Genomic DNA, 12,655 nt, shown 5'->3' on the forward strand with positions numbered 1-12,655 from the left:
TATGTGTTCTTATACCCTCATCAAGGAAACATCTCTGTGCGACAGAGACCATTTAAGAAAACTACAAACAATAACAACAAAAACGCATAGTGTGGAGACCAGTTTCTGTGGTTTCGGTGAAATAGCCATACTTAATGCTCAATGATTATTGTGGTTTGTGAAAGAGGGAGATGGAAAGATTGTGAAAGCCACAAGGTGAGACAGTTTGCTGTGACATTGTGTCTCCTAGGAACTGCAGAAGCTACACTCATAAAGTCCCAGAAACGCGACTTCCTAATAGTGAGCTGAACAAGTCAACAATATGCTAAAGTATATGGGTGAAATCCTGGGAGGACCAGTCCTTTACAAGGAAGTTCAGAAAACTAAGGAATGCTGAAAGTGGAGAAGAAATTGTCTTCCCCAGGGAAAATCCCACCAACTGATTATTCAATAGCAATGGTCAGACCTGAAAACATACATATGAGTAACACTGTAACATTATACGGACCACTCAGTTTGTATATCTAAGGTTATGCTTAAGCATTTAGAAATATGTGTGTGTGTGTGTGTGTGTGTGTGTGTGTGTGTGTGTGTGTGTGTGTAAAATAATTACTGAGAAGAGTCCAATGGGGAAAAGGCCATGGATTTGAGAGCTTTTTTGAAGGTTCTAGGAGGGGAGTGAAACTACTCATATACCCTTGACCAATGTTGTCCTCGATTCAGAAAAGTTGTCTTCTTTGACCCAGTGCACTGTTTCAGGAGGGACGCACATGAAATAATGAGGGAGGTAGGGGACACCTGCCTTTTTTGTGTACAAAATCAGGCTGTTTATATAGCAATTGCAGTTTTGCTAATCTATTTTCCAAGAAAGTGTAGAAGTTCTGCACCCGTGTTTATTTTGAGAGCTAGGAGTGTTTATAAATAAATAATGTTAAAATAGGTTTGTGATAGAAAACAACAATGTGTTCAGTTGAACGATATTCTATCATACACAATTGCCTTTACCAAACTTTTTAAAATTTAAACACAGCATTTCTATAAGGTTTACTAAGTCCATCTTATAGAGCACAGATGAGAGTTAGCTAAAGTTATACTAGTAGTTTGCAGTAAATCCAAGACCCTGAGCCAATTTTATTTCCCTGCAAAGTCTTTGTGTTTTATTCTTTAAAATATAGGCTTTTGTACATAGCATGCTGCCTCTGAAATGTCAGTAAATTAGAGTTATTATATCTTTTAAGATGAAAAAGTACTGCAAATTTTCTGCCCAACATTGTGATTTTTTTACTCTCTCTCTGCCACCTTCGTGTGTGTGTGTGCGTGTGTGTAGTATGTGTGTATGTATGTGTCAACGAGTGCATATGGAGATTAGAGAATAATGTTCAAGAATCCAGTCTTTCCTTTAGTTCCAGTTTCCTGGGATCAGACTCAAGTCATCAAGCCCTCCCAGCAAGCTTTTTTCCCTACAGAGCCCTATTGCCTGCACCAATCTCTTGGTTTTAAATGGATATGCAGTGGATCAGAAAACAGGTTTTATTAGCCAAAAGTAAGATAGCTGCTTAGGGTCATATTTAAGGCCTATCTATTAACTAACCTGCCTATTGCTCTTTCCAATTAGGAATTTTCAAGGTGAGGCCCTATGCTAATTAGTTCAAATGAAAAGTTCATATCTCCTAGGGAGTTAGGACAATAAAAATGTTGTAGTATGGGTAAGCAGATTTAGGAAACAAAGTTGGTGGAAGGATATTTGCACAAGTAGAAAACATGATAGTAAAGACATCCTAGTTACATGATACTTTTCAATTAAGCTAAGCTTCTCTTAGGGGAAACTAACTCTATATTATATGATACACATTTTTTTCACATTTGACTCATGATTGGCTATTTATTGTGGAGAGGAGTCCAAAGAGCTAAATGCCTCATTCATTCCAGAAGAAACAGTACAGGGAGATGAATGAAATGCTAACAGTCTCCTTGGGATAAACCCCAAGAAATTGTAGGTGAGTAGGGTGGCCTTGTGCCTTTTGTTGTAGTTATAGTGTAAAAAGGAGTGAAGACTGGGTGGTTCCTTTCATGGAAAGCTACTGATTTAGGCTACATGATAAAAATGGATGTTTTTTGACATGTTTGCCTAGGGCATATACCTAGAAAAACTCCAGGCAGACAGTTTTTCTTTGACTAACTCTAAATTGCTTTTCACATTTCTATTTTATGTCTGCAGAGGGAACACACAATAAATTTGGGTAAGAATGTAGCAGGCAGAAATCAGAGTTGATGAATTCCAAGCTTACATAAACTAAGGTCCACAATCCTGGGTGCTTTTCTTTCTCCCTGTCAGTAGACTTAGTAACACAAGACAGATGTTCTTACTCTTTCTAACTCCTGTCCTATTACTCAGGGATTTTGAAGACTAGGCTTTGTGATTGCTTTGGTGAAATAGAAGAGGATTTAGTGGGTTAGGGTGTGAGATGGGGGAGAGGCTGGAGGGAGGACGGCAGCATATCAAACAGATGGCTTGTGTTCATTGCAGATATGAAGAGGGAAGATGCACACATTCCAGCCTTCTGCAGGAACTCACAATCAGCTATTACATCTTATCATTTCTGAGAGATGTTGAAGGAACTCAAGGCCCATAGCTATCCTGACCCTGAGAGTTTAATCCCCAACAAGGACCAGAGCAAATACTTGTGGCTTTGACTTATCACTCACCTTTATATAGTGTTGACTTTTTAAAATTGCAGAACTTTACTGAGTCATACATTGTAGATATCTAGCACTCTGAGTTTCGATTTGACCTTTTTAAGGTACAGTCATGCTTTTATGTAGCCGGAGGTTATATCACAAATATATTTCTTTTCATTGTTTCTGGTGATTACGTGGCCATCTAACCTGCTAATATCAAACAGTGTGTTTAGCTCTACCCCAGTTACTGGGCACTGACAGTTTTTCACATAGTGCCCTTTTCTCTTCCAACTTCTCACATCCTTTATCAAACTCTTTTCACCTTTCAAGGTCTGTGTCCAGTTTTACCTCCCCTAGGAAAGCTTCCTTCTCCCTCCCTTCACCCTGCTCCACTACCAGAAATGAAAACAAACCCCTCTCTTTGTTTTTATGGCTCTCTGCCCTTTCTTTTAACCATTATAAACATCAAGACATCTTAGACATATTTTCATTGATATGGCCATTAACATAAATTTATAACATTGGCACACAGAATTAATACCATATAATGATGATGATGACAATGATGATGATGATGATGATGATGATAATAATAATAAAGGTTCTTTTAAGGTAATGATTAGAATTTACACATAAATGAATCACCTAAGCATATACTGTTCTGAATTACAAATACAGCAGATGTATAGCATACCTAATAAAACAAAGTGATGAACATTTTGGAGTAATTTACATTTATTTGATGTCATACCTTTGTGTGTACGTTTTTGAAAGTGTGATGATTTAGGAAAAGAACAAATGGTGACCTTTATGGCACACATACGCATTGTGTTAGAAGAAACTTTGTGTTTCAGTGCGTACTTTTCTGAGGTTGTATGTCTTGTCATATGATTACACAGTCAGTGTGTTCCTTACTGGGTATGCTTCCTATTCTATTTTACTAGCAGAATGGATCAAATGCCTATTTACATTGCCATATTAATGTTGAAGTGTTTTTTTTAAAAAATTCTGCTTACTACATCTTACGGATTTGAGTTATTGCCTCATTTTAAACATTCAAAAGACATCATATGTTCTAGCACATTAGCCTGATTTTGACCTTTCTGACTTGATGACTCCTCATCCTTTCAGCTACCACACAACAAACGCAACAGCATTGCTCTGCTTTTGTTCTAATTTGACAGGATCAATTTGTTTGTTGAACTTTTGTCTGATACTTAATGAAGCATATGATTCAAATTGCATGTCCTAATTCATGTCTCATCTTACGACTACAGTTTTGCAATATTTATTGAAGTGTTTCAATTACTTTATGTTTTGTGTGTGTGCTCTAACCTCCTTAAGACATATTTTATAAGAATAGAATTTGGTTCTTTGTTTTCTAAAATATGCTAATTTTCTTGATTAATCTTTGCTATTGTTTCTGATGCCAAACAGTCTTTTATATGGATAGCTTTGCAATAAAGATTAAAATATGATATGCTTTCAACCTCCATCACTTAAAACAATCTCATAACTTTTGCTTTCTTTTTGTAGGTGAATAACATCAATTTATAACTTTCATATATATATATATATATGGATATGTATATTCACATGATATAAAATCTATGCTTTTTAAAAAATAATATTAGTAGTCCGCTATATTGTGCCTTTCTATTTACTCAAGTCTTTTTGTATACCATTATAATTTTATCATTCATTTGAATATATTTGTTTTGTCATTATTACATTTTTCAAAGTACTAGAAAACTGCTGATAGCATCTCATGTGTAGGGCTTTCTGTCATAGGTCACTAGGAGAATGTAGACACAGTAAGGGTAACTGATCTACACTCTGTTTCTTCTCTTCAGCATTTATCATGTTTTTGGTAAAACTCTCTATTGAGATATAGTTCCTATACCATAAAATTCATACCTCTGTTCAGTAGTTTTTAGTGGATTTATAGTTGTACAGCTATCACTGTGGTTATTTAGAGAACTTTATCATCATCCAAAAACGAAATCTCATACCCTTCATTTTAGCACCTTCAAGACCCAAGCAAGAACTAGTATACCTTCTGAAACACACATTACAAATGGTCTTTAAGAATATGCAAATCTAGAAATATTGGGCATCTACAAAACTGGTGAGTACTTTCTTTATTTTGACTTTTGGAGCTTTGTGCGTGAGCATGTTATCTGCATCACTGCATCCCTTCCCTCTCCCTTCCAGCTCGTCTCATATCTCCCCAGTTCCCTCCAAAATTCACGACCAGCTCCTTAATTTTTATTATTATACAGACCCACAAATACACAACACACATGCCCTTAAAAAAAGAATGACAACAAACCCCTAATGATCCAAATGAGTTATTTAGTAGAGCTTGTACGTACACGTGTCCAGAATTGGTCAACTGGGATTCAACAACCTATGTGTGACCTTGTCCCTGGATAAGAGTGACTATACCTCTCTCATCATGTCTCATACAGAACAGGGCCTTTTGGAATTTCCCCTGCCCATATTGGCATACCAATGGTGCTGTCATTGCGCATGTCTTGTTCAGGCAACCTCATCACTGAGATTTCATGGATACAGTTTCCGTGCCATGTCTAGATGACTCTACCTAGGAACAGGTGTCTTGGTATTCTGGCTCTTACAAATCTTTCCCCTGACTCTTAGGTGTAGGGGTTACATCACAGATTTATCAGTTGTGGCTGGGAAGCCTACAATACTTCTTTTCTGCATTTTGACAAGTTACAGATCTCTGTTACAGTCTCCATCAAGATAGCCACTAAAGGTAAGTAGTCCCATTTCCAAGTTTAGATAAGTAATCAGGTTTCAGATAGGTTGATCCATTTTAAAACTCAGTCCTATTGTTAGGCTACTGCTAGGTCTTTGGGCAAGTATTTTACATTTTAATGTCAGGAGAAAATTTGAAAAATGTCCCTCTTAGGCTCTTCCCTCAGTGGGCTTCAGGGACTTACAAGAAGAACGAATACCAACAGAACATTGCTGGTAATGAGGGAGGAAAGGGCAGTGAAGAGCAGAAAGGTTTGTAGAGCACAGATGCACATCACCATCGAAATCTGCTCTTGCTGCTTCCCTTTGTCAGATATTGAGACTGGCTGGTGACCTTTGAACAGTATGACTCACAGAGCCATGGGAAATTAGAGAGTAAGGCTGCAAAGAGCTTCAGAGACCACATAGTTTAACTGCTTAGTTTTCCTGAAGAAAAAACTAGAACCCGCAACCAGCAAGTAGTTTTCTACCGATCACATAACTGAAACACAGTGACAGAGAATTAACTTTCACCCATTAGTGGAGGAATAAATGCAACCAAAGAAGTGCTCCCACTAGAATAACTTCAGAAAACAAGTTAAGAATAAGTAAAATGGTATTATATAAAGAGTCCTGCATCCTGCCAGAATATCTGGGTTTCAACACCAGTCCTGCCTCTCATTTACTGAATTCTTAACCACGTCATTTGTCCTTTCTAGATGCTTGCTTTTTACTTTAACTAAAACTTAGTGGGTTGAAATGGATGACTTTTAGAAGTCTGGCACTTAGTAAACACTCAAAACATTTTAATGAAGACTTCTTTAAATTCCAAGATGCTTAGTTATATTTAGAAGAGTCACGGTGAACTGCTTAACTGAAGAACAGAAAAAAAATGTAATGAACTTTTTGAAGAATAGGCACTGTAAATGTAAATGCCTGTATGAACAAGCAGAGGAATGCATTAAAAAATACCTGTAAAAGGTCACTTCTTCAGCAAATAGGAGTCTCAGAGTCTTTTCAACAAGTAAATAGTCAAGACACCTCATCGAAGGTAATAATAAATCCGCTCAATTGTCATCATGACAGTAGTTAATGCAGCAGCATGTGTGGATGGGAGTATCAGATCATTCTTTTATAAAAGCCTTACTTTTTATGTTTATTTCCTTTAGGAAGAAAAAGCAATTCAATCTTATTTTAAATACAAAAAAAAAGATTTCACAGTGTTTTTAAGACTGGCAGTCAGTCATTCAAGTGTTCTTATTGAATGCTTACAATGCATGCAGATGCCAAGGAAAAGAGTTACCTTAAAATGGGAATTTTTTTAAAAAAAAAAAATGACACAGGACTGTGAGAATAACATTGTAAGGAGCCCGACTTTCTTCAGCTCTCAGGTATGTGCACAGCCTAGAGCTGTGGGTTTCAGCCCTCACAGGTTGAAACGCTCACACTGAGTGCCGTGGCAGATGATGTGTGTGGGGGTGAGTGGGAGTTCGGCGCTGTAAGCAGGAGCTGGAACAGGCATCAGAAAATGAGCATATTGACGTGTTCTTCCTCCCTCTCCCACCTTCGGAGATGGGATAATAGTAGGGATCTGTTCCATGTGTATTGTATCACGCTTCACAAGTTTACAGAGCACTTCCACATTCATTATCTTCTTTGATCGTCATGCCAACCCTAAAGCTGGAATAGCGGCTGTTATTTATTCCGGTTTCAGAGATGACAAAACATGGGAGTCGAGGTAGTTGTGGGTTTGTTTGCTGTTTTTCACCGTCCTCTGACAATAAGAATTAGTTCCAGTATTTTCACCCTTGTCTTTTTTTCTCAAAGCAGTTTTCTTTCCATCACCCCCCACCCCAACTTTCTGCTCATTTGACATTGAGGAATGCTCCATGTGACACCACAGCAGCAGAAGGTCACCCAAACAGTTTTGGAGTAGCAAAAGCAAACCACAAACAAACAAAACCAGCGAAGGATTAGAACAAGTCCGACTGACAGGCTCCTTTTCATCTGTCCTGACAAAAGTGGAGCACATGTGTGTTGGGAGGATGGCATGGGAAGGTAGTGGAGCTTGTGGAGTCTGGAGATGTATGCTTTGGCTAGCCACCAAAGGTTCTCTTCTCACCCTACAATGATACTAGTGACAGAGATGATGCTTCTGCTTGCGTTTAGTGAAATACGAACAAGTAAGGCAGAAAATACACAACACAGATAAGTGTCGCTCTGGAAGAATGGAGGAAATACTTTAGCGAGCATTTACTATGTGCCAAGTAGTTTTTTAAAGATGTCATTGATTTTCACAGTGGTTTCACAGCATAGATGCTCCTTTTCCCTTCTTTTACAGTGTGAACTAAACATGACATAGGCTGAGTCCGTTGTCACAGAGTTTCTCTCCTGAGATTGGATAGGTCCATATGGCTGCAGGATCAGAAATGTTAATCATTATCCTAAGTGATGAACCTATGTCTTCTGGTGGATTACAACTACAGAAAAGTTTTTTTTTTTTTTTTTTTTTTTTTTTTTTTTTTTTTTTTACATCTGAGGTTCAAATCCAGCTTCAAAAAAAAAAAAAGCTTTACTGTTAATATATGTGTCCTCATACTGGGACCTTCCTTCTTGGCAAGGTTGGGATCACTCTTCTGCAGTCCTCTTGTGCTGCCCTTGGGTAAGACCTCACTCTAGACTCTCTTGCACCATGGCTGTCTATTGATTCAGAGGGAATGGGAGGTGGCTTAGGTTCTAGACGTGGCCATGGAGCTGCATAAATGCACACATTCTGTTGTCTGATCTTTAGCTAGCGGAAGGGCCTGGAGCTTGTGTGAGGTAGCAACCTGGCACCAGAAACAACTTGTGACCACAAGAGTGAGGACTAGAACTCACATACTCCTGATACCATCTGACACCAATCACTTTGCTACGTGTTTCTTTGCCTAGACACTGCTGTTTACTAAGAGTCCTTGGGAGTCCCAGTTAATGTTACACCTGCATTTTGTTTGGTTTAGGAACGACCAAAGGAATCATAGAGCATTATTTGAGCAGCTGAAAGCTACATGAACCCCGAGGGCTTTGTCCTTTTTTTGATTGCTCTTTCACAGGGTAGTGCCTTCACTTTTGAGCTCAACATCTTGCGGTCATTTGGGGGCTATCCTAATGCCTTCAGTGGTATTTCAGTCAGAAGATGACCATGGCTTTGGAAAATGTTTTGCTGACCGACACCAATAGTGAGTAATGGTGACTCCTCTTCTGTCAAATAATGTTTCAGATTCTGAAGGTGTGGGGAGAAGTTGCCTATCATTAAATTAGTTCACCTATTTGCCATTTTGTAACCTTATTTCGCTTGCGGGGTGGGGAGAAGAAAGAGAGATAATTGATTGCACCTTATATTTTCTTGTAAGTCCATGTATGAAGTTCTGTGAGTATAAGCCCTCACTCACTCATTTGATTAAAAGTACTAGGTCCCCTTTGCCTCCTAGGCCTTTGCTGCCTTGTTCTCTCCTGAGTTTTGTTAATCTTTTCCTTGCTTTTCTTTCTTTTCAGCCTTTCCATATTATACATTTTTTTTCTGGAAAGGGCCTTAAGATGTGACTATAGGAAAGAGGAAGGGTTGACTAGTTTCCCTGATTTATGTGTTTGCAGTAGGACTATTTTCCCCGTATCGGTAGTTTGCTCTTCTTTTCTCACAGCGTGTCTAAAGAGGTTTTGATCAAGTCAGGAGTGATTCTCAGTCTCCTCAATGGAGAACTCGTCTGCAGAGACTAAATTCATCCTCATCGGAATGACAAATGACCATCAACTTGCAGTCCCACTTTTTGGACTCTTTTTCGTTATTTATTTCATCACTGTGCTGGGAAACCTAGGTCTGGTGGTACTGATTCAAGTCAGCCACCGTCTCCACACACCTATGTATTTTTTTCTCTCAAATCTGTCCTTCCTTGATGTCTGTTTCTCTTCCATCACAACCCCAAAGACCTTAGTCAACTTATTATCTCAGCTACAGGAAGTTTCTTTCTTTGGATGTATGGCTCAAATGGGCTTGTTCATAATCTTCGCTTCTGCTGAATGCAATGTTTTGGCTTCCATGGCCTATGACCGTTATAAGGCCATCTGTCGCCCATTGCTTTACCATATTACCATGTCGAGAGTTCGTTGTCTCCTTTTGGTAGCAGGATGTTACTTTGGTGGGCTCCTTAACATGGTGGCTGTCACAAGCTCCATCACACAGCTGTCATTCTGCCAGCCACATGTCATCTCCCACTTCTTCTGTGATATCCCTCCACTGCTGGCATTGGCTTGTTCTGATCCTTGGGTAACCCAGATCTTGGTTGTTGGCTGTGGAGGATTCACCCTTGTCACCTCAGTCACGGTAATTCTTGTCTCCTACATGTCTATATTCATGACTATTTGGGGTATTCCTTCAGTTTCCGGCAAACAGAAAGCCTTCTCCACCTGTGTTTCTCACCTGACGGCAGTTGCGCTGTACTATGGAACAACTATGTACACGTATTTGCAGCCCTCGCGGCATGGGTCTCAAGCAGGAAACCAGATGGTCTCGGTGTTTTATACCATGGTGATCCCTATGTTAAACCCTCTCATCTACAGTTTGAGAAATCAGGAAGTGAAAGTTGCCCTAACGAAAATATTGAGGCACCGTCTCTATTCTATTTTGTGTCTCAAAAGATAGTAGATTACATTTTGTTCAACAAAACTATATTTTGTTCAGTGTTTTCCTTGCTTCCATACAAAGTCTTGTTAAGAACAACTTAATTACTCTGGCTAAGTGTTTAGGAGTGGTTGTTTAGATGAATACAAATACAGTAGGGACCAATTATAATACAATGTATCTACATTTTCTGGGATGATTGTTTGATGAGAAATATTTAGGAAAAAAAACATGTAAGTTTCTTTCCTTTATTTATTTATTTTTTTTTTGGTTTTTCGAGACAGGGTTTCTCTGTGGCTTTGGAGCCTGTCCTGGAACTAGCTCTGTAGACCAGGCTGGTCTCGAACTCACAGAGATCCGCCTGCCTTTGCCTCCCGAGTGCTGGGATTAAAGGCGTGTGCCACCATCACCCGGCAACATGTAAGTTTATGACTATAAATATTTTCATCTGACTGGTGAACTTGTGTAACATTAGTTAGAAGTTATAATAATTTCCAGACACCAGAGAGGTTAGAAAATATTTAATTTTACCATGTGTTACAGAAGAAAGATGGCAACTGTCCTCCAAATAGCATTGTTCTTTCATTCATTTGCTTTGGTTGAGGATTTATTTGGTGCATTAAAGGTTGAATTAGATTCAGTCTATATCTGTGCTAAAGATTCAGAAGTTTCCTCTCTGTTTCTCATTATTGAGATTTGTCAGGGTAAATCTTAAAAACACAAAATAGAGGGGACTCACTAATTAGAATTTCAAGATCCTTTTCAAAGAACAATTGATTGTTGTTTATTGAGACATCCAGTTCTGAATTGCACCTGTGATTGTTGTATGCAAATTTTGATTGGAACTAGACCAAGTTCATTGTTACTATTGAATATCCTTTCAATAAGAAACACAAATGTAAATATAACCCCAATTAACTCATTATTCCATGGCTACTCACCAGAACTTATAATTGTGCAACAAATACCCGGTCATTGTTCCATTTTCTAAATTCATTGAGCAAAGCACCTGCGTGGATTGCATGATGCCCTGTGTTTCATCTTCACCCCTTGCATCAGAAAAACATCCCTATTTTTTCACAAAACCATCCAAAGAATATAAAACCTTGTTTTTATTTTACAAAACAGAATAGAATCTAGGAAATTGTTCAAACTCTAACAACAAACTCTGGAGAAATAATTCCACTGGGTCAAGCTGTAAGAAAACACAGTAAATAGTGTTTATCTGGAGCAGAAGATCATGGCACATACCTGAAATCCCAGAAGTTGGGAGTCAGAGGCAGCAGCATACTGAACTCAGTGACAGCCTGGGCTGTATGATGAAATCACATCTCAAAATTAAAGACAAAGCAAACACACCAGATCCCTATCATTATCAGAAAGCACCAAATCAAAGTACAGTCAGGCACATTCTTTGAATTCCAAGCATATTTTATCTGCAGACTATACTGGAGCACCAGACTGAAATCCCAAGGTCCAAATCAGGAGCAGAAGGAGAGAGAGCACGAGCAAGGAACTCAGGACCTCGAGGGGTGTACCCACACACTGAGACATTGGGGATGATCTATCGGGAACTCAACAAGGCCAGCTGGCCTGGGTCTGAAAAAGCCTGGGATAAAACTGGACTCGCCGAACATAGCAGACAATGAGGACTTCTGAGAAGTCAAGAACAATGGCACTGGATTTTGATCCTACTGCACGTACTGGCTTTGTGGGAGCCTAGGCAGTTTGAATGCTCACCTTACTAGACCTGGAAGGAGGTGGGAGGTCCTTGGACTTCCCACAGGGCAGGGAACCCTCACTGCTCTTTGGACTGATGAGGGAGGGGGACTTGATTGGGGGAGGGGGAGGGAAATGGGAGGCGGTGACGGGGAGGAGGCAGAAATCTTTAATAAATAAATAAATTAATAATAAAAAATAAAAAGAAAAGAATTGTGTAATCTTAGAATTCAATTGTCAATTCATGATCTCCTTACTCCTATTTCTTATGGAGGTGACATAGTTTACTTGGTTGCCTTGGATGACAAGGCAATAATCTGAGAAGTCAAGATTCGAAAGTGCTTGGTAGTCCCTCAGGCACACATAGCATTTAAAAACTGAAAATCTTTAAATCTATTGCTCTTCTTTCTCTGTCTCCCATCTAAGGAAGTGATCCCACACACTTTTCAAAGCCCCAGAGCTAAGACAACCATTTACTCTGCCTTTTCTATATTCAAACAAATACCTCTGTATATTCTAACAATTACCACATTCCCATTAGTTCTCTTTTAATGTCTCTTGAGTTCATTTTTTACTCCACCATCACTCTTCCATATCAAGGCTTTCTCTAATCTCTCCTAGACTCCTAGACTAGATCACTATTTATGTATGTATGTATGTATGTATGTATGTATGTATTTATTTATTTATTTATTTATTTTTGACTTTATTGAGCTCTACATTTTTCTCTGCTCCCCTGCCTTCATCTCCCCTCCCCTTCAACCCTCTCTCATGGTCCCCATGCTCCCAATTTATTCAGGAGGTCTTGTCTTTTTCTATTTCCCATGTAGACTAGATTCATGTATGTGTCTCTTATTGTCC

General features: G+C 38.8%; 1 protein-coding gene across 1 annotated transcript; it reads left to right on the forward strand.

Annotated features, from left to right (window-relative positions):
- Positions 1-9,148: 9,148 nt before the first annotated feature.
- On the forward strand, positions 9,149-10,096 carry LOC121441657 (olfactory receptor 151-like). The gene has a single exon (XM_041642863.1). It carries the CDS (start codon positions 9,149-9,151, stop codon positions 10,094-10,096), a length of 948 nt encoding a protein of 315 aa, XP_041498797.1.
- The last annotated feature ends 2,559 nt before the right edge of the window (positions 10,097-12,655 follow it).

Source organism: Microtus oregoni, unplaced genomic scaffold (genome assembly GCF_018167655.1).
Source record: "Microtus oregoni isolate MIOR12 unplaced genomic scaffold, Mior012 000080F_ref0000499, whole genome shotgun sequence".
In the NCBI taxonomy this organism is placed as follows: domain Eukaryota; kingdom Metazoa; phylum Chordata; class Mammalia; order Rodentia; family Cricetidae; genus Microtus; species Microtus oregoni.